Source organism: Coturnix japonica, chromosome 1, assembly GCF_001577835.2.
Source record: "Coturnix japonica isolate 7356 chromosome 1, Coturnix japonica 2.1, whole genome shotgun sequence".
NCBI lineage: Eukaryota > Metazoa > Chordata > Aves > Galliformes > Phasianidae > Coturnix > Coturnix japonica.
Genome location: NC_029516.1, coordinates 39441246 through 39468727, shown reverse-complemented (window position 1 = coordinate 39468727; position 27482 = coordinate 39441246). Strand labels below are relative to the sequence as shown.

General features: G+C 39.0%; 2 protein-coding genes across 3 annotated transcripts in view; both read left to right on the top strand.

Moving 5' to 3' along the window:
• The first annotated feature begins 458 nt into the window (after positions 1-458).
• The window catches only part of POC1B (POC1 centriolar protein B), a 42258-nt gene continuing 15234 nt past the window's right edge, over positions 459-27482 (top strand). The window contains exons 1-11 of one of the 2 annotated variants that reach the window (XM_015857798.2): positions 459-653; positions 731-815; positions 13203-13374; positions 14188-14367; positions 15661-15768; positions 16515-16630; positions 16885-17018; positions 17778-17846; positions 19950-20102; positions 22585-22671; positions 22864-23111. In XM_015857798.2, the coding sequence (XP_015713284.1) occupies positions 519-653; positions 731-815; positions 13203-13374; positions 14188-14367; positions 15661-15768; positions 16515-16630; positions 16885-17018; positions 17778-17846; positions 19950-20102; positions 22585-22671; positions 22864-22917 (1293 nt within the window). In that variant the 5' untranslated portion in view covers positions 459-518 and the 3' untranslated portion in view covers positions 22918-23111. Of the gene's footprint in view, positions 654-730; positions 816-13202; positions 13375-14187; positions 14368-15660; positions 15769-16514; positions 16631-16884; positions 17019-17777; positions 17847-19949; positions 20103-22584; positions 22672-22863; positions 23112-27482 lie in introns of those variants that run through there. The other variant, XM_015857790.1, reaches the window with a different exon arrangement.
• Positions 869-5875, top strand: LOC107311320 (polypeptide N-acetylgalactosaminyltransferase 4). The gene has a single exon (XM_015857778.2). The coding sequence runs from the start codon at positions 1230-1232 to the stop codon at positions 2979-2981; it is 1752 nt and encodes a 583-aa protein (XP_015713264.1). The 5' UTR covers positions 869-1229; the 3' UTR covers positions 2982-5875.

Genomic DNA, 27482 nt, shown 5'->3' with positions numbered 1-27482 from the left:
TTGTTCTGCATTAATTTAAAGAAGATCCGGGCAGTGTGGGCAATAACTTACACCAGCTCTGAAGGTTTTGTCCTCTCCCCAGCTCTGCTGAAGGATGAGGCAGATAAAAGCAGATAGACTTAGAAACAGATGCCCAACAACAGACTGACTCCTGACATCTCCTTCATGCCCTCCTTGCCACCTAATCCCGGGCATGAGCCTTCACATTCCCGCTCAGCCTTTCTGCACTGCCCAAACAATAGCTATGTACAGACAACCCAAAGGCTCCTTAAAGCCTCCCTCCTGTCCCAGCCTCCTCAGGCGCTACGGGCAATGGAGCTGCAGCTGCTCTGATCACCGTGCTCCCTGCTGCCCCAGGAGCCAACCAGAGCTCTCCTCACGGGGCAGCAGGACGGCACCCGGGCCGCCTTGCGGGACGAGCCGCTCCCGGGCAATCGAGCACCGATGGCGAGGCCGCAGGGAGGAGAAGGGGCGCCGGCAGGGCACGGCTCCGCCCCGCTCCCCCCGTGAGGCCGCCGATGGGCGAATGGCAGGACGCGAGGCGGGCAACGCAGAGGAGCTCGGGGCTCGACCGGCCGCGCCTGGAGCGCGCGGGGTTTGAGGCTCCGCTCGGGCGGCCGCAGCAGCCCGCTCCGCCCATGGCCTCCGTGCTGGTAAGGGAACGGGGACGGGGGGCGGTGGAGGGCGAGGGTCTCTGCCACGGTTCTAACGGAGCGCCGCTTTCTCTCAGGAGGACCCGGTCTTGATCCGTCCCCTCCGAGGCCACGGGGCGGCGGTGACGGGTGTCGCCTTCAGCGCGAGCGCCGCGGAGCTCGGTGAGTGCGTGGGGCGGGAGGCGGCTCTTCCCTCCCGCCGGGCTGAGCCGCGCCGCCCGCGGTTCCGGGAGCGGGTCCGGGGGCGGGGCGGCATCCCGGGCCGGCCGGGCGGGCGGTGAGTGTCTGCCCCTTCCTTAAGCGACAAGTTTTAGAGCAAACCACAGGACGGGGGAGGGGTTTGTCCCGCCATGAGAGGGGAGAAGGAGGAGGGGGAGGAGGAAGTAAGCAAGCAAGCGGGCAAGTAAGCGAGAGCTGTGCCGGGGCTGTGTGGGCGGGGGTTACGCCGTGCCTTTCTGCTGCCCCCTCGTCTCCCCGGCCCGACCTGCCGCACTCCCGGTGTCTGTCCGAGCCCCGCACGGGGGCGTGAGGGCAGCCGGCGGCGGCTCCCCGAGCTCTGCTCAGCGAGGGGCTGCCATGAGGATCCGGCTGGCGAGAAGGTGGACGTGGGTCCGCAGAAGCTGCGCGTTGCTGGGCTTCTTGATGGTCGCCTACTTCGCTTTGGAGCTGTCGGTTTCTTCTTTCGGTGCCTCCATCGCCGGGGAGAGCATCTCCAAAGGGAAATGGGAGCGGCGTTTTACCGACGGAGCAGATGAGGCGGTGGATTTGGCTCGTCCGGTTTATGAGAAATCCCCACCCGATTCTTACGCCCCGGGAGAGTGGGGCAAAGCCACTCGCCTGCAGCTGAGCCCCGAGGAGAAGAAGCAGGAAGCAGAGCTTATCGATAAGTATGCGATTAATATTTATGTGAGTGATAAAATCTCTCTCCATCGGCACATTGAAGACAATCGGCTGAGTGGCTGTAAAGCGAAATCTTACAACTACAGAAAGCTGCCCACAACGTCTGTCGTAATCGCCTTCTACAACGAAGCCTGGTCCACGTTGCTGCGGACAGTACACAGTGTTCTTGAAACTTCTCCTTCAGTGCTTCTGAAAGAAATTATATTGGTGGATGATTTGAGTGATAAAGTGTATTTGAAAACTGACCTGGAGAAGTACATAAGCAGTCTGAAAAGAGTTCGTTTAATACGGACCAACAAACGGGAAGGATTGGTTCGGGCGCGCTTAATTGGAGCTACCTTTGCTACTGGTGATGTCCTCACGTTTCTCGACTGTCACTGCGAATGTGTCTCCGGTTGGTTAGAACCATTGCTAGAGAGGATTGCTGAGAACGAGACTGTTGTGATCTGTCCTGTTATTGACACCATCGACTGGAACACATTTGAGTATTACATGCAGTCAGCGGAGCCCATGATCGGGGGCTTTGACTGGCGACTGACTTTCCAGTGGCACTCAGTGCCGAAACACGAACGGCTAAGACGCAAATCTGAAATAGACCCAATCAGATCCCCAACTATGGCTGGGGGATTGTTTGCTGTCAGCAAGAAGTATTTCGAGTACCTGGGTACCTATGATACGGGAATGGATGTATGGGGAGGAGAGAACTTAGAGTTATCATTTAGAGTGTGGCAATGCGGAGGCATGCTAGAAATTCATCCGTGCTCCCATGTAGGCCATGTGTTTCCAAAGCGTGCTCCGTATGCCAGACCGAATTTCCTTCAGAACACGGCACGTGCTGCTGAGGTGTGGATGGATGAGTATAAAGAACACTTCTACAACAGAAATCCTCCAGCGAGGAAAGAAAACTACGGAGATATTTCTGAGAGAAAACTACTAAGAGAGCGTTTGAAGTGCAAGAGTTTTGACTGGTATTTGAAAAACGTCTTTTCTGAGTTGCATGTACCAGAAGATCGTCCTGGCTGGCACGGTGCCGTCCGCAGTGTAGGCATATCGTCAGAGTGCCTAGACTATGTTTTACCAGAGCATAATCCTACTGGGGCTCACCTTTCTCTCTTTGGATGTCATGGTCAGGGAGGAAATCAATTTTTTGAATACACATCAAATAAGGAGTTTAGATTTAACTCTGTAACGGAGTTATGTGCTGAAGTTCCAGAGCAAGAGGATTTCATAGGCATGAGGAGCTGCCCAAAAGATGGATCTCCTGTCCCGGAAATTATTATATGGCATTTCAAAGAAGACGGGACTATTTATCATCCTCATTCTGGGAAGTGCCTTACTGCTTATCGTACTGCTGAGGGGCGTGCTGATGTGGAAATGAGAACTTGTAATGCTGCAGATAAAAATCAGATGTGGAAATTTGAGAAATGATTGCTAGCGGTAGTAAGAACTGAGCAGAGTCTCCAAGGTTTTTACGTATGTGAGCAGATAGCGACGTTTGATTGCATACCTTGGAATGTCTCCAGGTGTGTCTGTCCTGTAGCGATGTAGGAACTATCTGCTGTGGTGAACTATTATGGAAAGCAAAAGCAAATGCTGGGAGTTAGTTTCTTAAACAGGGATTTACACTTCTAATGCCTTCTATTTTTGTAAAATTTTGACCAATTATTTTCTTATTTTGGTCTCTCTTGATTATGGGAAAGCAAATCCTTTTGAGTGGAGGGATTTTTCTCATTGTTTACTATTAAGAAAATGAGTGCATTAAACTTGCATGGTAACGTTACGTGCAAGTAAAAATATTGTACTTACTGAAGTAAAATTGAGGTTCTTGCAGTGTTCACTTATTTGCAGATTCACCATAACAGACATATCTGTCGCCCTAAGATATACTGCTGTAGCATGTGACTGAATTGATGTTGATGTGGAAAGCTGCACCTGAGGTCTTGGAATATTCTGCAGTTTTCTAGGGATTTTACATGCTATGAAGGGTTTTAGGGTGACCTCTAACTATAATACTGCATTGAAGAGTAGGAAGGACTTTTAGTGTGTGGATTTGGGTACAGCTTTGCAGTCTTGCTCCTGTTCTGTAAAACTTAACCTGGCCAGGGTGAGCCTCATGTTTAGAAAAGAACATAGTAGCAGTGAAACCAAGGATGTGCTAGAGGTGCTGCAGATGGGAGGAAATAAGTGGTTAGACTTATGATTCTACTGGAAGGTAGGAAACAAAGCGCAGAATTACATTAGCTACTGCTGTTTCTTTGCTATGTATTTCATATTTACATCATTGTGTACGATTTTCATTGAGTTTGGCTTCGTAGAGGCTCAAAGTCCGTGTGACTATGCCATGTATCCATTTGTATTTTTATTTTAATGAATCTTACACGTTTTAGACCGGCAGCAGAGTAGAGGGGAGAAGTACAAAGTTAAAATTGGGCTGACTTATTTTGTGTTATATATTTGGTACCAGCTGTCATGCTCTGCACACTCAATAGAGTTTGGAAATAATGCAGCATACACAGCTCCTTTCTCTTCACTGTAGTGTTCTGGGAGGCCTAGTCTGGAGTTGCTGGGGTGAAGAGGGCTGGAAAGGCAAAGAAGAGATTAGAGGAAAACAAGATGTCCTGTGAATCATATAACAAATCTTATTAATGTTTTCTGTATCCTGTTATACTAAGCTTTGAGTAACACCAGTTCTAAAATCACGTCACTGATGAGCTTTCAGTGTGATTATAGATAGTAGATGTGACAGATATGTTTTTTTGAATTTGAAAAAAAAAAAATCTTGATTCTGTGTTTGTTTTTTTTTTTAGCTATATACAGTTAAGTTGAATGCTTATCTTAATGTTTTGGGCATTCTAACTTTGTTTGGTTCCTTACACTGTAATTGTGTCTTTCAGTAGCCACAGTATAGTAATCCTTCACTCTGGGCTGGTGGGAACTTGGAGTAATAAGAATCTGGGTAAAGACCCCTGAGGTATGCAGTAGATGCACGTTTGGTAAAGGTGTTGCTAAGTAGGATGGTTAAAGGGGAGCAAGTGAGACCTGAAGTAGGTGAATATACTGAAGATAATAAAGCAAGAGTTAGTAAAGATATATGGTAGAGTCTAAGTTGTCTTAAAGAATTGAAGGGTTTGGGTGCAAACAGGCTGAGATTGAAGGGGAGCAGAGGAAGAAAAATTGGAGTGGGGGATACATTTGAATCATGCTCAAAATGCTTGCCACTGTGTGGCATGGGTTGTTTTAAGCCTTTAACTTATTTCTGGGAGGTTACTTACAACTTATTTTTTTTTCCTCTTTTTTGTTTGTTTGTTTTGTTTCCCCCCCAAAAAAAAAACAATTTTGGGGTAAAAGGGAGCTTCTTTACTATATAAGGGAGACATTCCTGAAAAATTCCATTCCGCTGCAGTAAGGAATTATTTTGCAGACCTACGAGTTATAAATCACGTATCAAATTGTAAAAGGCAAGCAGCCATTGAGTACTGGAGGAGCAAATCACACAAAGTAGGTGCTTTTGTGAGAAGCTTGCTGTAGGCTGTTAATATTCAGTAGGCACAACAGTAAAAAGGCCTGGGCTCTCCTACATGACTGAAGCATCAGTGGTATATGCAATGCATGTTTCCTCAGATGAAAGTAAAGAGTGTGAATATCGACTATGCAAGTTTTATGCAATTAACTTTTTTTAGGACTTGACAAAAACTATATTTTGTATAAAGAACTACCTTCGTGTTAAATCTGACATTCAAAGTGTTCCTTATCTATTGAAGCAATAAATCAAAGTGAATCTGCCTCTTAAAGTTTAAAAACTTGTTCTGTGTGTACTTGAACCTTTCTTCCTTCTCCTCACCACCTCCCGTTCTGTTTTTGTGGTTATTTAAAACCTAAATAGAACTGGGAGAGGGGGAAACAAAACCAAAAAAGGTAAAAGCAAACAACGTGGCTGAAGTAAATGATCTGGATTTCAGACATAAAGTATTTATTTTCACCCAAATGGAGGAAAAGTTGAAATGGGGGAAGTGGGCAAGGAAAGAAAGAAAGAGAAAAGGCTTTCCATTCCCAGTTCATCTAGTCTTGAACTGGGTTATTGCAATTGTACAGGAATACTCTAATAAGGCTATTTTCCAGTGCCTGCAGATTCCTGGAACACCTGGAACTGTGGAAGATTTTCTATTCTATTAAACTTTAAAAAATATGAGGAGCACTTGTGTATATTTTAAACTACTGACTTTTTAAGTGACTTAAGAAGCTGAATGTAAACTTAACACTGAATAAATGTGAGATTACTCTGAGGTTTCTCTTGAAAAATAAAATCCAGAATGATAATGAAATGCTGGCTAATGTGCTGTTTTCTTTTTACATGTATTGATTTTCTCTGCCACTTGTATAAATACATAGAATCATAGAATTACCCAGGTTGGAAAAGACCTTGAAGATCATCAAGTCCATCCGCAGCCTAACCAGTACCCTAACTCTAAAAACCCTACACTACATACACTGTACAGTGAAAATGCCATGATCATGATCTTTGTGGAAGCTATTAAAATTTCCTCATGTGGAGTCCACTATTAGAATCCCAGATTAGTTACTTTGTCAGAGGTTCAATTGCTAACTCTTTTCCTTGAAGTAGGAAACTTTTGGAGTTACTGTTAATTGTGTTTGTACTGTGACACTGCACCTTATCACAATGTGATTTGCAACGTTGCTGTAAGGTGTGAGATTTTTCCTGTTTGTATTGTTGTTCAAATATTCACACAAATATCCTTGTTCTCCATTTAACGTGTAATCCTTGCACTGGGTGATCTAATTGTGCTGGGCCTGTTTCAGTATGCAAAGGGGAGGAAGGGCAAAGGAAGGGGGTGACCAAGTGGTGTATTTAGCTGGGAAGCCCTTGCTATGCTTATCCTTTCTGATCTTTTGCACAGCTTTATCTTATAGTCACCACTGGGGTGTTCCAGGAAATGGAAGCGTAGTAGGTAATTCCATACTGAGGTACCTTGTGTTTAGCTTGCTCTATCCATATATCCATATATACATACTTACATTTCATGATGGAACATGTGCACTGCAGTTTGAAAATTTCTTGTAATACTGATGTATGTTGTACCACCCCTGATGGAGCTGAAATTGTAGTACACAAAATGTTGGACCTGTGTTGTATTATCAGAGGACGTGGAATCACGTATTTTGAATGGAAACACTAAGTGCTGTCATGGTGGTGTGACAGAAAATGGCAATCAAGCACAGCTCGTTTGGATAAGTACTCTAGTTTGTAAGGCCTTGTCTTCACGTCTGCCAGGGCACACAGGTAGAGTTTGAAACTGCACATTAACAACTCCACATTAACTCAGGATGAAGTATTACCTCTGTTGTGGTTTTTTTTTTAGGTTTTTTTTTTTGTTTTTTTTTTGTTCTTCCATATGCAATTCCAAATGTCTAATAAGTTAAAGTAACCATCTTCACATTATTTAAATGGATAATTAAGTCTAGGTTTCATGTTTTATTCTATGAAAGGAAATTTTTTGTTCATTTACTCGTTACTTTATTTAGTTCACCAGTTTCTGGCAGTGCTGTTGTGCATAGACTCCAATTCAAAAAGCATTCCTTCTTAGAGATAATCTTATCTACCTAAGTATGATGAGCATAGTTCCTGCTGACAGTTATCTGTACTGTGCTGGAGCACTTTGAGTATTTGCTTTTGTGTCTCAGAACTAACTATAAAATATATTAAAAAAGATGAGAACTACAGATACCAAAGTTAGAACCTTGTTGGATGAGCAGTTGGGCTTAGGATAAAGTTAGGAATTCAGGTCTTCCATGTTTGAACTAAAAGCCTGAATTGAATACATAATAATTCTGTGGGGGCTTTTTGTCATTAAACATGGCTAAAGTTGACAATTAGGTGAATCCAGGGGAAATCATCAATTTAGGGTTTGTGATTTCTCCAAAGCATGTACTGCAGGTATGTGAAGTTGGGCTGTGTTCTCTGTGTTCTCAAGACATGTTCATGGCACTTTGCGCCCAAGGAATGCTGTGTGGCAAGCTGAAGAGGATCAGTGTGAGGCTGTTGCCAGCATTGGGTGGGAGACCCAAGGAGGAGAAGATACAGGGAAGTACTTCAGGCAGATCTCCAGGCAGCACAGGGCACCACTGTTAGGATACCAGACTGAGCAGGGGGCCTCAGTATATGGTCTGCCTGTGCCCAGGTCACCACCTGGATTTTTGGCAGGACTGTTTCAGTGGAAATGTTTTGCTCCTGAGTTGATCAGCAATCAAACCATAATTCTGAAGAGGGATATACTATGTAGAACTGGGAGAAGGGGCAAAATTATACTGCCTTGGGTATAGATAATGGGAGTCCCTGCATGGCTTGTGATTGAATTCTGCTAATGTTGCCTTGAAGCTTTGAGCCACGTTCTCTGTGAGAACAATGGAAAAAGATTAAAATACTGTTTTCCCTCTGTAGCCCCATAAAGACTGTGCTTCTGAACTTTCATTACCTTCTTCCTGCCAAAGAAGATAAACTGGTGTGGTCAGTAGAGAGTAGTGCTCTCTTTGTTTTCTTTCTTTTCAGTTGAACCCTTCTTTGCTTGACACTGATGCATGTAGTGTAAACAGTAAAGTTCCAAGCTGTCGTGGCAGAGCGTTGAAAAGATGGCTTATTCAAAACCTCTGTGAAGTTTCATAACTCATTTTTAAACTTCATAACATTCATACAGATCCATGAGCGTTGTTTCAGGTTTTTTAGTTTGAAGCGTATGAAGAGGCAGAATGTTTTCTGTTAAGTGTTTTCTGAATCAGGTATGTGATACACAGCCAGATTGTGTGTACGTGTCTGTAGGGAAATGTTGACCTCTAGTTGGACTCGAGCTGACTTCTGGGAAATCTGCTGCTCATTCTCTGATGAAAATATTATCAGACAGAAATTAAATAAAATAAAAGTTTGTCGTTAATGGATTAAATAGAGCAACATACTAGCAGGGATCCAGGATGAAAGGATTTTCTTGAATTACGTTTCCCTGGTTTTATTTAAAGTGGGATTAATAGCTGAGGTGAAGATCTGCCAAGTATTTCAAAGTATGTTTGATTAAAACTTCTAATTAATAAACTGGAAGTCTATCAGATGGATATCTACTACCATTCTTGAATATGTTATTCAGTACAATACTTGCCCTTCCTAGTAGCTGGAAAATGTGCCTAGAGAAACAGTGCTTCATTGCAGATCATGAATCATTTTTGTTCATGGCTCATAGCAATGAAACACAAAGATAAAGATGAATTGAAAGATAGAAAGTGACCAAAGAGGGAGTGTGACTGAGAATCAGGGTAGTTTGTGTCCTTTTTGCCTGTCGGTATTCTTTTAATGTGAAAAATTGGAGGGGATTTTTAAACATCATAAGTGTATTTGAAATGAACAGTAGCTGATAGTGATGGTTATAAATACCTTGATATATTTAACTGAACAGAGAAAGTAGATTAAGATGTAGGGGGAAAATATAAGGGGATTAATTCTATGTGCAATCGCTAGAGAAATACATGACAAGATTCGGAGACTAAAAAGGAAGCAAGTCAAATAAAAATGAGCAGTATGCTCCAGTTTTTAACAAGCTAAAGTAATGGATTCAGCATCAATCAGTTTCCAGTCAAAATATTTATTTTCTTCATTGATATTCTGTAACTCGAACAAATAGTTGTCTTTTTGCGTAGGAAGTCAACCACAGTAGTCAGAAGAAATCCTTCAAAAAAGAACAAATAACCAAACCTACCAACCAAACAACAAAAACCCATGAAGCTAATGAAAGAGGTGTATAATCTATAAGACATTACTTACCCAGCCAGATCATGAGCCAGATCAATATCACTTCTCTAGTCTGTAACACTTTTTGCAGGTTAATATAAATGTTATTCATACTGCAGTTAAAACAAAGTTGTGCTTTTTTACACTGTTCTTGTTGCTATGTAGATACACTTACAATTTGAGTGGCCAGACTTTAGCTGTGAGGTACAGGAAGCCATACATTTGGAAATTCTTGTTGGGGTTTTCTTTGTGACAGCACCCTGAGTATGAGTGCTGAGAGTGTGCCAGACAATATCGATCCATCTGCTTCTCTGATCCTGACCCCAAATGTTCCATCTACTTCTCTGGTCTCTGTATCAAGAAACTGACAGTTCTGACAACCTGTGCCAAGTGACCAATATTTTTAGAACTGATGTTGGCAAGTGAATATTAGTAGTAAAAGATGATAATTTTATGTCTCAAAAGCCTTTCAGGAAGTATTTTATATACTGTAAGGAGGACTTGAGATAGCACTTCCAGGTATCCACAAGATTTATAAAGGATAGTGAGGACAAATTGGCAGTGAATGCCTGCATCTCAGACTACCTGCATAAGGTAGATACTGTGTGTGGTTTCAGGCTGGTGGCAATACTGTTGGGCACTGAGATTGTCTCTGTGAGATTAAGCCTGTGTGCAGGCAGAGCCCTGGAGATACATTTCAGCATGTGTGTACATACCACATCAATCAATGGGTGTGAAGGTGCCAAACTAAACATGCCTAAAGACGCATATTCACACCTCACAGCTCTGTGTGTGTGGTGTGCATGCCACACATGTGAATACACCTGTTAGCATCATGCCTCAACGTATGTGAATGGACTTTTACCTCAGCATGTCTGTTCACCCATTTCTCATTCCAATGTGCTGTACCGTGTCCGTTTGTATGCATTTACATTGTGTTCCTGATCACAATTGAGCATGTGTGTCTGTAAGAAAAGCAGAGCTTGGTTTCATTGCAAAGTATCTTAGCCGTTTTTCTTGGCTTATTGAAAGCCCAGGCGTTTGTTTAGAGAACAGGAGCAAAGCAGTGTGTAAACTTGACCTTTGCATTAAATCCAGGTCTCTGTTCTTTGGTATTCCCTTCTATTATGACACATAACCACAAAACAAATTTTCAAGCATTACCTCAGACTTGGGTGTGTGTACAGGAAGCCAAGTATATGAACTGGACTAAGTTGCATATTGAAGTAGCCTCTGTGTGGTTTTTAGCTTTCATCTTTGTAGTTACATGTTGCAGATGGTCAGGTATTATCATTGCTATGGCTAAGTGGCATTGGTTACTTTTTTTCTTCTCTAAATGGAGCGCTGGTTGTGTTTCTGGGAGGAGAATGTACTGCAGTCCTCTGATATAGTCCCCTTTAAAAACTGCTCTGGACCTCCTATGTTTCTTTTGTTTCATTTCTGATGCTTTAAATTAGCAGTGGAGTATAGTATGGGCCCAGTACAGGTATGATAACAGGAAGCCAAATGTTAGGGTACTGCCATATGTAGCAAAGTGCTGGCAGGAGGTAACATCAAGGTCTGGTCTGTGCCCCTGCAGGACCCCACATAAGCTGGGTTGGAAGGTTCTTGATCCTCTCCTTTTGCACACTTAAGTGTATGCACAGTGTGAACTTGAGACAAGAAAAATTCATCAAAAGATGAAGAAACAATTCCTAAGGTACTGTGCCTGAGTAAACTGGAGAAGCAGTGTTATAAAGCAGACAAAATCCTTTGAAGTGGAATAAAGAGAAATAAAAGAGTTAATTTGATAGAACTGATTTCTGCCATGCATTTAACACGTGTACAGCTTTTTAAGATTAGTACTGATAACAGAAATTACATTTGGCAACAGTATTGCCCTTCAGACTCCTCCCTGAAATAAAATATTTGACTTTAGAGAAAAAAGATTAGGTATTTACCACATACTCCAAAGTCAGTTTCAGCCTCCTTGGATAGGTCTGAGGCATATTCATGGTAAGGGGACCTAACTTCCTTTGCAGCCCAGCGGCAAAAGTTGGACGTGGGCTCAAAGGTTTGATTTAGTTTCTTTCTCTGGGCTTATGCTTCTCAAACACAGATTCACATTGCTTTGGGAAAAGAATTCTGTGTCTGGTCTGCCTGTTACTGTGCAAGTTCTGAACTCCTCCATTGTTCTGTTCCTGGAGTGGTGTTAACTGGGCTTGAACTGCAGCAACAGAGACAATAAATAGCCTTTATATTCTTGGTAATGAGGTGGTGACTTGAAGAGAGAAACCTCCCTAAAGATGGAGAAAGGATGCTATTTCAGCACAGGCAGTGGGGAGTCCAAAGGGAGAGCAAGGAATGTGTTTGTAGGTGTCCCAGGAAAACAAGAATGTCATTGCTTGTGTCATTAGCCATGAGATAATTTTTCTGAGAGAGAGCAAACAGCAAGAAACCAGGCTTTAAATTTATTATTCTGTCATCTCTTAGAATATTTCCTTTAGTTTTAGAACTGGGAGCAAGGAAGGACAGTATTTGAAGGCCTGTCAGCAGTCTGGGAGGTACTTATTCATTTTCCATAGATAATTATTAATTTTAGGAAACATCAATCTTGTCTGTTCCATGTTTTTAATGTGACTCCTCCAAATTCTATTTTGGCTTACTTTTCACTTCTTTTTTTTTTTTTCCTCTTGTTTATGCCACTCCAGGTCATATTTTTCTGAATCAAAGACAATAACAAAAATCACTCAAGTGCCTTTAGTAAAAGCTTACTGTGAAAAAAAGAGACCAGAAAAGTTGGAACAGGGGTGTGGTTAAACATCCTATACTTCTGTCAGATTTACATCTACTGATATGGGTACTGGAAAAGTCTGGTTCCACATCTTTTAGCAGAAGCCATTTGGGAAGGAAAATGCCATATCTCAGCCAAGTCTTAAAGGAGAGTTTAAAGTCTAATATTTTATTTAAGGTTTGCCTTGGCATGTATGGTAATAAACTGACTTCATTTCTTCAGTTGCTGCCAGTGCTATGCTGGTGCCTGAAAGAGTCTGGCTGGGAAGAGAAGACCCATCTCTCTTTTTTCCCTTTTCCCTTTTCTTCATTCTTCAGTTTCAAGAAAGTCATTTTACTTCTTCCCTTCCTCCTTCTATAGTAATGATTTTTTTAAGATGGGAGATATGTTAAGTAGGTAGTGTAATCAACTTGTAAGATGACTGGAAAAACTGAAAGTTGTACTGTTTTCTATTAACAGGCCAAGAAGTTTACATCATATTTTGAGCTATCCAAATGCCAGTATTGAAAACTGCATTCTTAATTAGAATTACGGAGTTAGTTATCATCTTTAGATACATGTTCTTTAGATGCACATCTCAGTTTAGGTATTTGAAGTGTTAGAAATTTTATCTTGATTTTAAGATTGTCCGTTTCTTCTGAGTTAAGTACTAGGTGCTAAAAAATAAATATATAAAAAAATCCATCTCAGAGAACAAAGTTTCTGAACTTATCATTGAAAAGTTTCTCTTGTTTTTAGTGACTTTCTTAGTATTTAGTAACACTGTATCTGGATTCATACTCATGATATGCATGATGTTCAGCTTGTTTGCTCTATATGTGGGAGAGCTAGCTGTTAAGCATTATTAGCTTTCACTTCTCCAGTCTTTTTATATCTTTGCCATAAACTGGTGTTGATGTTTCTGGCTGCCAGGCTTGTATTAAGGCCAGGCAAACAGAACTATCAATTGAAATCCAGTAAATTCTCCCTCCCCTAATGCCCTCCCAAACTAGCGAGTGGATGGTGAATCCATATCTGTAATCGTTTGCTCTGTTTTTTCAAATAACAATTGGCAGACTCATAATATGTTTTAATCATTTCTTGCCAGCTACCTCTTCTTTGGATAGGTGTCTTATGATATGGAAGCTGAAGAAACAGTGCAGAGCTTACAAATTTGTAGGTCACACGGATGCTGTGACCAGCGTGAATTTCTCACCAGAGGGACAGCTACTTGCTTCATCTTCCCAGGATCGTACTGTCAGACTGTGGATTCCTTGCATGTAAGTGTCACTGGGAGGTGCTGGCTGTACGTTTCTTTAACGTGTAGTGTGAATGTTGGGGCCCTTTCGTAGTAAATGTTTATGTTTGCTTCCTACATCCCTGCTTGAGTATTGACAGATACAGAAGAGCACAGGTAATGTGATGCTTTACTGATTGTTCTTCCAGGGAGTAGTTTAGCAGTTTAGACACTATGATCTCATGAGTCTGCAGGAATACACTTGATAATATATTTCCAGGTTAATGGATTTATTTCTTTTAGAAGAACTACTTGACTGTACTTCTTTTTGGAGAGACAAATGATGAAAGAAACAAAAAGCATTTCTAATGAAAATATTGTATTTGATTTGTCATCTCAGACTTATTTTCAAGCAGTTTGTAATTGTGAGCAATCCAGGATGATCTTGGAAAGACCGGTGTTGTTTTAACTCTTAAACATTTTCTTGATTACTGTATCAAAGTATTTAATAAATCTTTTTTCAAATACTGCATGGAGGCTGGTAGTGATAGTTGCAATAATTTCCAAATATTGATCGTCTTAAATAAGATCACTTTTAAGTCTGTATTTTAATGTTTTACCTGCAAATAATGTGTATATATATATATATATATATATATATATAATATAGTTAATTTTGCCTTATATATATTTTATATATATATAAAAATAGGCAGCAATGATTTAGCCAGTGTGTATTGCTTATTTTTTTTGTTTGGATGAGGTGTAGTCTTCCAAGTAGATAATATTTTTTTTTTCTGTGTGTGTGTTTTTAACCCTATTTTTATTTAATGTTATTGTTGTGGTTTTTTTTCAGTCACGGTGAATCATCAGTACTGAAAGGTCATACAGCATCTGTTCGTAGCGTGAGCTTCTCACACGATGGCCACTTTCTAGTTTCAGCATCCAATGATAAATCAGTGAAAATATGGAGTGTTCAGCGTCGGCGCCTTTTGTTTTCACTGTTTCAACATACTCACTGGGTTCGCTGTGCCAAGTAAGCTGTGGTTTTACTCTCTGCACAGGGGTATTCGTGGTGGATTCTGCATTCAGAACTCCTTTCAAAAGGTTTTTATTTCCTAAAACAGAACTAAGAGAGGAAAAATCTGTGAATGGCGTAAGCTGATCTATTGCTAATAATAAAATTGTAATAAAAGAATACCTAACACACACGTTTTGTCTATATTTCCAAATTAAAATCTGAATGTTTGCTCTGTGTTGATATGTGCACATAGTAAATCAGCCACTGATTCTTAATCCTTTTACTCTAAAGGACATTTAGGTCTTATATACTGAACAAGGGACATTTAGGTCATACATCGTGGAGTATCCTGTTTCCTTCCACTATCCTGCATATATCTGTTTTCTGGTAACAACTTACTTTGTAGCATTCACTTATGTCTAGTTTCATTATTCATGGCAGAGTTTTCTTAACTATTCTTCAAACAGTAAAAAGGTTATGAGTCAAAATGAGTTAAATTTACAGAACTGGAGAAGTTAAAATAAAGTCTTTGTACTGAAAGCTAAGATTAACATCCCATTTAAGGCAGAGCAGATCTTCAAAGACAAAAAAACAAAGATCGTTCTTTCATAATATGTTTCCATATTATTGGCAAATCTCCAGCTAAGAGGCCCACTTTTTAACATCTTGGAGAAGAAACATAATACTTGTAAAGCCCTACAAAATTCCAAAGTATCTAATCTTGAAAAGAAAAATGGAAGCTGTCGGAAATAGCATGTCAGTGTTTGTGGGTAGCATTCTGAAGTCCTTGTGCAGTTGATTGTTATGTAGAAATAGTGAAGATTAGTGAAATTATAGACATATCAATTTTATTGTTTAAAAACCTAGTCTGCTAAACCAAGAAATGTTTTGCTGACAGTTTGGAATTTGAGAGAGAAGTCACAGGGGATTATATATGTAAGTTAAAATTGAATGCAAGGTTCTCCTTTGTCCTCTTTCGCTTATAGTTTTCTGTTATTATCTCACTGGTATCTGAAATGCCAACCTTATGTTGCCATTACTGTTGTTTTCCTCCTTCCATCACTTATGGATCTTAATATTAATCTTGGATTTATTGTAGTTGCCTGTGAAATGGAAAAACAAAAGTGTAGAGGGAGGTTTCCAGTTTTATTGCTTCCTGAGAAATATGATAAATTCAAATGTTCTTTGAATGCTTTACATTTTAATTCTGGGTAGACTTTCCTGGTTCCAGTGCTTTGCTGCTTATGTCTAGAATACAATGTGACTGATACTTCTGAGACTAGTAATCTATACATTTGCATGTTCCAGATTTTCACCTGATGGAAGACTAATAGCATCGTGCAGTGAGGACAAATCTGTGAAGATCTGGGATACAATAAATAAAACATGTATTGATAGTTTGATAGATTATGAAGGGTAAGTGTTGCTATTAAAAAGAAGTGTAAGTATATCGTTTTAATAAGATTAAATCTGTGTTTTGCTAATGTGTGCTATTGAAGATAGGTTGTAAGTTTTTCTACCACCCATATAAGCTAAAATAATTAATTTTAGCATTTTCCTAAATAATGAAATTAGCTGCATCTATCCAGCTGTTTTCCCATAGTTAAGAAATAGCATAGAGTCGTTAGATTGTTCTTGGATTACTAAACACTTTCATGTTTATTTGGGTAAGATAATGCTATTTAATATTGGAATTCTAAGAGTTCTCTACTTGCTGTTGACAAGGACTGTATTTTGTTAGCTTCATTAATCTGCCACATCTGTGTATGGAGACGTTTATTTTACTTCCTACTTAAAAACTCTTGATTCTTCTGTACATCAATACCATTATGGTCAGGAATAGATTTTGCAGCATTTTCTTCTAGGAATTTTGTATGCCAGTATCAGTTGTGGATATCTGAGTCAGTAAGCTGTCCTTTTTAAAGAAATTTACAACAAATATCCAGATTACAGTCTCATCAACCTTAATGAGTCTATGATTTATCAGGCACATTTTGTTTACTCATGCTTATTTAAGTTCTTTGGAAACTCAAGTAAGGTATTTCTTAAATACTCAATGTTAATACTTTATTTAAAAAAAAAAAAAAGAAAGAAAGAAAAAGAAAAACACAAGTATTTCTACCAAAACAAATAATTGGTCTGTTTTAATGAATTATATTTAGGTTTCCAAATTTTGCAGATTTCAACCCAAGCGGTACATGTATAGCATCTGCAGGTTCTAATCATACTGTGAAACTGTGGGATATTCGAATGAACAAGCTGCTACAGCATTACAAAGGTAAAAGCAACATAGTTGTGTTTTCTTTAGGGTGGGACTCTTCCTTGCAAAATGTAATTTACTTTGATTTATGTGATTTCATTCTTTATTTGAGAAAGTACAGAAGCAGATCATGATGGTATTTTGTAAGTAATCTTTCTGTAGCCGCATTCTGATTATCCTAAACACTTTTTTAGAGTGGGGAAGTAGAAAAGAGCACAGAAATGGTTTATATTTCCTTATGTAGACTTTAAATATTATCTTCTGTAAATTAGTTCACAGAGCAGAAGTTAACTGTGTATCGTTCCATCCTTCTGGTAACTATCTCATCACTGCTTCTACTGACGGTACCCTTAAGATTCTGGACCTCTTAGAAGGAAGACTTATTTACACACTTCACGGACACAAGGTATATACCTTAACAGAATCACAGAATCACAAAATTATCAAGGTTGGAAAAGACCTAGAAGATCATCGAGTCCAACCATCACCAATACTTCCCAGTTAAATCATATCCCCCAACACAACATTCAAACATTTCTTGAACACTCCCATGGTCGGTGACTCCACCGCCTCCCTGGGCAGTGCATTCCGATACCTGACTACCCTTTCCTAGAAGTAATACTTCCTAATCTCCAGCCTGAATCTCCCCTGGTGCAGCTTGGAACCGAACCCTCTAGTTCTATCACTGTCTGCATGAGAGAAAATGCCGACCCCAAGCTCACTACAACCTCCCTTCAGGAAGTTATAGAGAGCTATGAGGTCTCCCATGAGTCTCCTCCAGGCTGAACAATCCTAGCTCCCTCAGCCACTCCTCATAAGGCCTGTAACCCTCTTGACGTGGAGATTTTAATCAGTTCTTCATTATCTTTTTTTTTGAGTGGAAGTAACACAACATCTTGTTATAGTTGAAGATTAAATTTCAGTGGATGGCAAAGTGTTTTGTTAGTATACCTTTCTACAAGCGTGTAAGGAAACACATCAATTTTGGCTACAACTGTGCAATTAATCCGTCAGTATTGTGTGCATGCTTAACATTGAGTAATTTAAAAATATTAAATAACTATGTTTTTTGTTTTTGTTTTTTTTTTCTTTTCTTTTTCTGTGTATTAAAATACTATGACTACAGTCATTGCATTTTACTCTGCAATTTTGTTTTTTCCTTCAGGGACCTGTCTTTTCTGTGGCCTTTTCAAAAGGTGGTGAAAAATTTGCCTCAGGTGGAGCAGATGGTCAGGTTTGTAGTATAGTCTTTTGAAATTAAATGTCTTCTCAGTGTTTGTTACAGTTAATGTTAATTAGAGTAGGCTGACATTCTTGGCATTTTGTCTAAGAGTGTTTTACACTAAAGATAAATTTTGGTAGAAAAGTGGTAAATACGTTATTTAAAAACATAAGCTTAACTATGTTAGATTGGATATTATGAGAAGGAGATACTAGGCACTTCTCTACAGGTCATTCTATTTACAGTAAGGAGGTGGTTTTTAATAGAAATATTCAGTGTCAAATGAGTAGGTTTCTTGCAAATAGTATTAATTCATACATATTAAACAGTGTTGTTGGAGAAAACCATACTATTAAGCCTAGCAACCTCAATAAGGAATTGGATGGATAGCCACAGCTAGAGCATTACACAGTGACTCTGTGTCCAAGTGAAGGCCGGTGATAGATGGTGCCCCCCAGGGGTCTGTCTTGGGATCAGTACTGTTAAATATCTTTATCAGTGATCTAGATAGTGGGATTGAGTGCACTCTTAGCAAGTTTGCTGATGATACCAAACTGAATGGTGCAGTTGATGCAATAGGAGGAAGGGATGCCATCTGGAGAAACCTGGAGAGACTTGAAAACTAGACCCACATGAACTGAATGAGGTTCAACAAGGCCAAGAGCAAGGTTTTGGGTCTGGGACCGCAGATATGGGTGCGGACTGGGAAGAAAACTTCTTGAGATCAGTCTTGCAAAGGACTTGTGGGTTTTGGTGAATGAAAAGCTGGACATGAGCCAGCAGTGTGCTCTTACAGCCTGGAAAGCCAACTGTATCCCAGGCTGTGCCAAAAGAACATCCAGTAGGGTGAGAGAAGTGGTTGCTACCCTCTTCTTTGCCTTTGTAAGGCCCCACCTGGAGTACTGCATCCAAGTCTGCAGCCCCTGGCACAAGAAAGGCGTGGAGCTGTTGGAACAGGTTCATAGGAGAGCCAGAAAGATGATCAAAGGGTTGGATTACTTATAAAGAAAAGCTGAGGGAGCTGGGCTTGTTCAACAAGGAGAAGAGAAGGCTCTGGGGAGGCCTCATTTTGGCCCTTCAGTACTGCGCTAAGCAATCACGGAAGGTGTTGAACTTGAAATGAGCTTTGTAACAATCCATCTACTTAAGATTATACTGGAAGTATGATTTAATCTTCCTAGAATTTCTGCTTACAGGTTTGACCTTTCTGATGCTTACACATATATTTTTTTCCTGAAAAACATTTTTAATAGTTGCCGTAAATACTCTTGCTCTTACAAGCAAGTGATTTTTAAGTTAGACTGTGTAAAGTAGACCATGCTTCAATCTTTGTTTTTTTCCTAATTCAGAGGATAACTATAAGAAATCAGCATCGGTCTTCTGGAAATTGCCATTTTCTTCTAAGTGTTATGAACTTCTTTTTATTAATTTTTTCTCAGTATTTAAAGTATATGGCAGAAATCATGTAAACTTACACTAAATTTAATGAAATTACTTTCATTTACAATTATTTGGTTACATCAAAGAGCAGTATTGTACTTTGTGATTGGGTCTTACTCTGTTGTGTTGGGTAGTCTGCCTTCTACTGCCTTAACTCTTCATTCTGGTAACTTACCTCCACTTTTGACCATGGTGTGACTGTTGAAATAATAAGTACTTTGAATGCAATTGGACAAGGTCCAGAAAACAGTATCCTGTCACAAAATCAAGTGCTTTTGATTTATGTTGATCTTGACAGTTTCTAATGCCCCTTCAGACTTCCTCAAGTCAAGAAGACTTTCTCTTCTCCAAGCCATCACAGGGAACAAAAAATTGATAGCGTATGACATTTTGATATAGCAGAAAATAGTATAAACCATTGAGGCAAAAATTTTCTTTGTTTTGTGACTGTTGTGGCATCTTTTAAGCATCTTCTTGGTTCCTCTGTTTTGATTTGTTTTTAAGTGATTTGAATAATTTTGAACCATGTATATTAGATGTGAAGTACAAGATGCCATATGGAAGTGTCTGTATTGTAGAATAGAGCAGGCTTGTTCTGATGTTATGATCTGTTGGTGCTAACAACTATCAGTGAATACATTTGAAATAATTACTGACACGGTGGCTTTATTACAGGTATTACTATGGAAAACCAACTTTGATTCATTTGATTATAAAGAAGTTCTTAAACACCACATTAGAAGAATACAGACTGATGACCCTCCTCATCTTCTCGATATTTACCCAAGATCACCCCATCTCCATGATGAAAAGCTTCAGTCAGTTGAGGTGAGTGCAATATGTACTGCAATATAGGAAACTGGAAACTTACAACCACTGTCTGTGTAACATTTATAATTAAATTTAGACTGTATGTACCAGAAAACTTTTTGTTGCTGTGTACAATATTTTGAAAGCACCCATAGCTTACAAAGTCATATTAACATTACTAGGCTAGTTGATACAGGCAAATAATCCTATTGAATTCCTTTCATGTTTCTTGTGTAAGTCTAATTAGAAAAAAAAGTGCGTGCAGGCGTTAGTCTGGTTTCTACTGAAGTAACACACTGAACTGTTGCAGAAGATATCTGAGTCTTCAACGAGCAGGATGAAGTAGTAGAAGTCCCTCTTTCCAAAACCTTGAGTTGTTGTGAGAAGATCTTGTTATTGATCTAAAAGCTCATCAAGTTCTTCTAGCATTTTTCTGTGTTTTCTAGGGTTTTCCTTGGAAATGTAAGGAAGTGACTTATTCTCTTAAAGTACTTGCTTTTCTCCAGTGACCTTGGAGGTAATCTTGGATGATTAGCACAAATACAGCAGTATGTCTAAGTTTAAAATGAGGTGAGCCCCATTGACTGTCTCCTTTTTGAATTACTGAGCTGTTGAGGGCATTTGAAAACATTACGTTCAATCAGTAGCACAGTTCTGCAGTATTCCAAGAGATGCACTCCACTTGGTGACAATTATAGAAAGTGTGATTTCCCTTAACATGTTAAAATCCCAGTGCTATCTATTTTTAAACATATATGAAGTTTCCAACTTCAGCATGGTAATCTAATGTTAATATAGTTTCTCATTTAAATTTCAGTGTACTTGCAGTTGTATTTTCACAGATGCATGAAATCCGCATGTACACTAGATGGCAGTCGAGATATACGGCTACTGCTTGTTTGCCTTGTTTGTCTATGGAAGAAACAATAGTGTAAATCAACTTCAAAGCTAAATTTCTTCTTATTATGTTTGGAGAGATTATTTAACAGCTAGCTATATCATTTTTCTAGGAAACGTTTTGCATGAGTCATTTAGAATTTCATCCTTTAATTTTATTAATTTACCAATCTAGTGTCTTTTATTTAGCATCAATGTCTTCTTATGAAAGATTATTTTTTTATGTTTCTTTTTTTGTTTGTTTTTTTTTTTTCTACTTTAAAATGAATTAGATAGAGTTAATACCACCTCTGCTAAGGCTGCTGTTGGACTACTGATGCAAAGTTGGAAAAGGGAAGTTCATTTCTCTTTGCTACACCAGACTTCATGGTGATTTGAAAGTCATCTAGTCCTGTGAATTTTGTCTGTGCTTTTTATTTCAGCCTTTACAAACTAAACAAGTTTCCTTTTCCCTTAACATATTTAGCACAAGAAGCTGGGCACATTGGGCTGTAAAACTCCATAACTGGCACTGCTTGGCACAAAACACAATTTCTGGCTAGCAAAATATTTGGCTTTTGTGCCTTCTTACAATGCATATGTTTACTAAATTTTTTCATATAAAAAAAGATTATACAAGGGGGAAGAGAGTATCCTGTATGATGCAGGTTTTTAGCTATGCGGTACTGAACTATAAGGTTTTTTAATTGTGATAATCATGAAGGTAAGTGGTGGTGTGAATATTGTAGGTATGCTAGCAGTGTACATGCTGGAAGTCTCTGTTTCAGTGAAGTAAAAATCTGTGTAATAATTTTTAAGTCTGTATGTTTTGACTTTAGTGAAGTGGTATGAACCACTGGCAAACCAGAGCAGACAGTACGGGTGATGCAAACACGACAGCTAAAGCTTTCTATATTGTCTTTATTGGTGGCTATAAACTAGCTCTGGTACTGAAAACCTACTGATGGCATTAACTTGGTATTCCATATAAGACTAGCTTCACTATATTTCTGCCCTGTGCTACAGTACTAACATTGATTCAACTGCCTGAAGTTGTTCACTGCTCTTAAGACTGAGTTTTGATACAGTAGAGATTCGTGGGTGTCTGTGTCAATTAAGAGGAAAGCAGTATACACATGTCAAAACATGTAAAAACACTTTCAGATGAGTTATGCAGTTTGGAAGTTTTGTGAAGAATTCCTACTGTTCAGTATTTCAGCAACAGCATTGGCCTTTTTTTTTTTTTTTTTAATTATCTGTTTTTTAAGTTGCATGTATTTGAGGTAGCTGGTCATGGTAAATCTATGTCAAGCTGGTATTTTTGACTTAATTTTTCTTCATTTATAATGAAACTAAACCTCCTATTACTTAGGCTAAGAATGTTTGAGTTAGTTTTGAGGAATCAGGTTTTTACAAAATATAAATGATTTCTCTAATAAATGCATGTCTGGATTCTCTTTCTGCACTATACAATTGCATTTTATGTTGTGCATCAGCATCCTACCTTTATTCTTAAGGCTTGTTTTTAGGTTGTTGTGAATAGCAATTCCTCACTGTAGCTTTCAGTCCTATTTCCCTTCTTGTACTGATGTAAATAATGAGGAATGAAATTAATTTTCAACAGGTCAATCCTATATTTGATGTGGCAGATACACTAACAGTTGACCCACCTGTTGTAGAGATTAGTCCCTCTCCATCTTCTGGTACTTCGGTAAGTTGCTTTCTGAGCCAAAATGAAAGAAAAAAAGAAAGGAAAAAATAATAATACTTACCTAGCTTAGCTTTAAAGGTATTACTGAAAATAGTTTTTTGTCTGTGTGTATAAAGTACATTTTTAATAAGTTGTTGATTGCTCAGAGCTCAATATTCTAACTTCTCAACTTAAGCTTGTTTTTCCCCACAGTTCCCAAGGCTAACCAGAAGATGGTGTAATAGTGAAGCTTCCACATTATACTAGCAATTTTATTAATGTAATAAGTAGAAATTCTAATTAGAAGCCCATGTTAATTCTGTCTTGATATTGCTGTTAAAATCTCTGTCTTTTTCACAGATAATTTTTGTAGCTGTCCTTAGCTTCAAATAATGAGAAACCTAAAGAGTAGTTGCCTCACTGATGAGATTCCAATAGAAATTCCAGTTTTTCCAGGGAAGAAAAAAAATATAACATTTCAAGAAAGAATCATTGGGTTAGTTCCTTCTAGTGTTAGCTTTTCATATGACATTGCTATAGCATGTGGGAGGAAAAGGATGAAGTGTTTTAACTCTAGTTTTGTAGGAGGAGAAATATGCTCTTCTAGTATAAAGTCCTGAAAGATGTACTATTCTAGATGATTTAAATATATCTTTTAGTTCTGAATCTGTTCACGTGAAGGTCTGATTTATCTTGAGCAATTTAAATTACCATGACAAGAATTTGTGTAGCTGAGGGGTTGATACATGTGAATGGGCAGCCGGTGTGGTTTCTGCTGTTTTCCTTTGTTGTGAATGCTTTATAAAAAGGCATATTATAAGGGTAGTTTATAAAATACTTCGAGGTTGTTCAATGGAAATCATTATAGAGGTTCACATCCCAAAAGAAACCTTTTCTTCAAAAATAAATAAAAATATAATAATGCTGTTTGAGAGATGGTATTTAGGTCATTCCAAAAGTAAGCCCTCTATTTATTTCTGTGGAAACCACAGCAGACACAAAGAGCACAATAACACTATTTGATAAAGCAAAATCTCAGCTAAAAACACTATTTTTCTACACTGTCACCAGCATTAGGCAATTCACATGGTTATGCTGATCAAAACGGTCTTCATTTCATGGTGTGACAGCTGTGCATGGCCATCCAGAATGAGGCTTGTCTTTTATTTCACTGATGGCACTGCTGAAACACACCACCTACTACCTCACTGTGCTCACATCCATTGTTTGGTGTCCATAAAAATTCAACAAGCATTGATGAGTGTCAGTGGGTGCATTTTTTTTCTGGATTGAGGGATTCAATGACACACCTTTGCTTCAGACACACTTCTGTGTCAAGATACGATTGCCCTTCTTCTGCCATAGAATCACAAGGTTGGAAAGAACCTACAAGATCATCTAGTCCAAACATCCTCCCATTACTGTTGCTACCACAAGATACTAAACCACCTCCTGTAGCTCCTCATCCAGATGCTTCTTGAACACTGCTAGGGACGGTGACTGCACCACCTCCCAGGGCAGCCATTCCAGTGCCTGACCACTCTCTGAGAGAAGAAGTTTTTCTTTATGTCTAATCTAAACCTCTTCTGGTACAACTTGTGGTCATTTCCTTGGGTCCTGTTTGTTGTCTGGGAGAAGAGGCCAAACCCCTCCTCATCACAACCTCCCTCCAGGAAGTTGTAGAGTGCAATGAGGTCTTCTGTGAGCCTTCTCTTCTTTAGACTAAATGATTTCAGCTCCCTCAGCTGCTCCTCATAAGACTTGTGCTCCAGACCGCTCACCTTATGGCAACAAAATGTAGTGGAATATTGGTGGGAAGGTTCAATCTCTAGTGCTATACCACCAGTGTCCACCTGTGACACTGTGAGGACAAGTTAATAAAATAGGAGGCATTACTTTTGGAACAGCCTTTGTAGCTCCATATCATTTAAGTTTCAGTAGTTGATGTATTATGTTTTCACAATACAGTATGGATCTTTGAGATAATTTCAGTCAAAAGTAATTCTCAGACTGACAGATGTCTCCTTAGTGGACTTGACAGATTGAAGATTACAGTGGATAAAATTTATTGATTGTCAATTCAAAATATGCCTTGTTCACTACTTCCTGTTCTTGATACTGACCACAGAATCCAAATGTACAGCTGCACTGTGATTCTTTGTTATGTGCCTATAAATCTGTCAGTCATTTAATCTCCTTCCTTAATTCATTTAATATGAAAGCAATTTATAATATTTTATGTCCAGAACTTATTCTAGGATTAACTTGACCCACTGCTGACAGCGTTCTCTTCATTTCACTGTAGTTGGCTTTACATTTTTTTTATTACAAAAATGTTGCTTCAAAATTCATATTCATCTCTTTTGACAGACAGCAATCACTATGTTTTTGGTTTTCTGTTATCTTCATCTCCTATTCAGCATTGGTTCCCACCTCTCAGTATTCAGTCTGCATATTTTTTCTGTCTAGTGTTGTTTCTGTACCCTTGCAATTCAGACTGCAGCCGCAAGGACAACTGTTCTAATCTTTCTTATGTTTTTTTTCAGCTGACTTTCCTCCCCAGTGTTGTAAGTAACACTTTGCAAAATTCTGGCGACCTTATCTGGTCCTCCCTGCTTCATGTCATTTTACCTTTTGGAATAATCATTCTGTTCAGCATCTGTGTGCCTTACCTACGTCTGTTGTTTGTGGAATGATTACTTGTTTCTTAATTGGGTGAACAGTCCAATCTCTTGGACACTTTCATCTGAAGCTATCTTGATTTCCCTAGGATGTAGAGGCTTCACTTTTTCTTTCTAAAAATCAAAGGCAGAAGGGAGATGTTGGATTTCTTCCCGTCCCACCTTCACTGCCAGCTCCCTCCTAGTTACTATTTGGCATTGCGTGAATTGTACTGTGTTTGTGTATCTGTGTATTAGAAGACGTCATCAGCCTCTAGTGAAGCTCATTTTCTTCCCTGATGTGTCACCTCCAACAGCATCATATTAAACCCCTGGGTTACTCGTTTCCTACTGATTATCAAAGGTAATACAACTGTATATTATTTTCTTTGCAAACCTGTCAAGGCACATCAAATCCACTTATGGTTTCTGGTCCTACTGAAAGAACTCTTTTCTAGTCTCTTGCTTTTCAGATAACTGAAGTTCTTTTATCCGGTTATCAGATTATTTTACAAAAGACCAGCACATACCCACTTCATTCTTTTTCAATCATTTTTGCTTAGCTTAAGCAATTCTTCATCCCTTCTGATCTATTTAGAGAGAAAAAATACAATCTGCACTTGTGTATCCTTAAGGATTCTTCTTCATTGTCATTGGAGGTTTAGGTAGGATATCAGGGAAAACTTCTTTACAGAAAGGGTTGTTAAGCAGTTCATTTGTGAGTATGTGTAAAGATGAAGATCACGTCACCCATCCAGGCAGTTTGCTATTGATGTTATACTGGTGAAAATATTTCACATAGTGTGTAGCTAGAATTTCCCATGTTCCAATTTGTCTGTTGTCCCTAATTCTGTCACAGTGGTTCTCTCATCAATTTTTGGCTCAATCTTTTCCATTATTTATCCATTAGTTATTTTAGGTGGCAGTAATATCTCCATATGGCCTGCCTTCCCTGAAGCTGAGCAAGCATGGTTCTCAGTCTCTCCTTAGTTTTCATGTGTTTCATCTCTTGACCATCTTGCTCATCTCCTTCTGGATTTGCCAGGATGTCATTATCTGTCAATGTACTGTCTTGTACTGAGAAATACCAAACTGGGCACAACTCTAGATAGTTAAGGTGAAGCTTTGTACTATAGGTGTTTACTATTTACAACCTACACAGATTATTAAACTCTGAGCAGCTTATCTTTTCAGTATTTGTACAAATTCTTAAGACATAAGGACAGTTATTTTCAAACCTAGTGAAAAGTATGCTTTCATCTAAGATCCAAACTGAAGCAACTTACTTTGTGAACACAGTGATGGGAACATAGTCATTGTGTCAGTGTAATATCTTAAGTGTAACTGTCAGTACATAGCTACTTTCTTTTGAACTGTAATCACAAAAAATATTAAGAAACCCTGTCAATATATTGGTATTTTCAGCAAAATAGTTTTTTTAGCTTTTTTAGTTATTTTTTTAGCTAATTTGGTGATTCAGTTACTTGTTTCCTGCATGTTACTGAAATGTATATAAAAACATGCAAATAAGCCGTATATGCTATGTAACTAGTTTGCATAATGCCCTGACTTTTCTGATGTTAATTCTATTTATATGTTGCAGTTGTTGAAAATGAGGCATGTGCTATAGCCTTTCACACTGTGAAAACGTTCACAGAACTGGGGTTAATGTTTTTGGGGCTACATGAGTGGGTTCTTTTTAGTTTCTATCTCATTGAAGACCCTGAAAAAATTACTGCTTCTCTCCCTGCCACTCTTTTCTATGTGTCAGTCTTCTTAACATTGCCTTTGTTTTTTGATCTGTTGAAAAGGGAAAAATGGAGGTCTTGTTTCCCTTTTTTTTTTTTTTTTCTTTTGGTATGTAAGTCAATACACTCATAACCTCCGGTCCCTGATAAGCCGTTGGGAACAAGCGAAAGTTGATGATGTCTCAGTAGTTTTTACTGACAGCAGCAGGAAATCACTGTAGAGGCTCTCAAATGTTCCATCCCCTGACCTTGTTCATGTAAACAGGATTTGGAGGAAGCAAAGCAATGTACTGTAATCTGGAAGTCAGAAAGTCTGCACTGGCTGTGAGACGTTTGCTGTTCTTTCTTTTCCAGTGCTAGTTAACATTGAAAGAAAGATGTGCTTTTGATTCATTTGCAGTATGGATTGTTAAGACGGTGGATG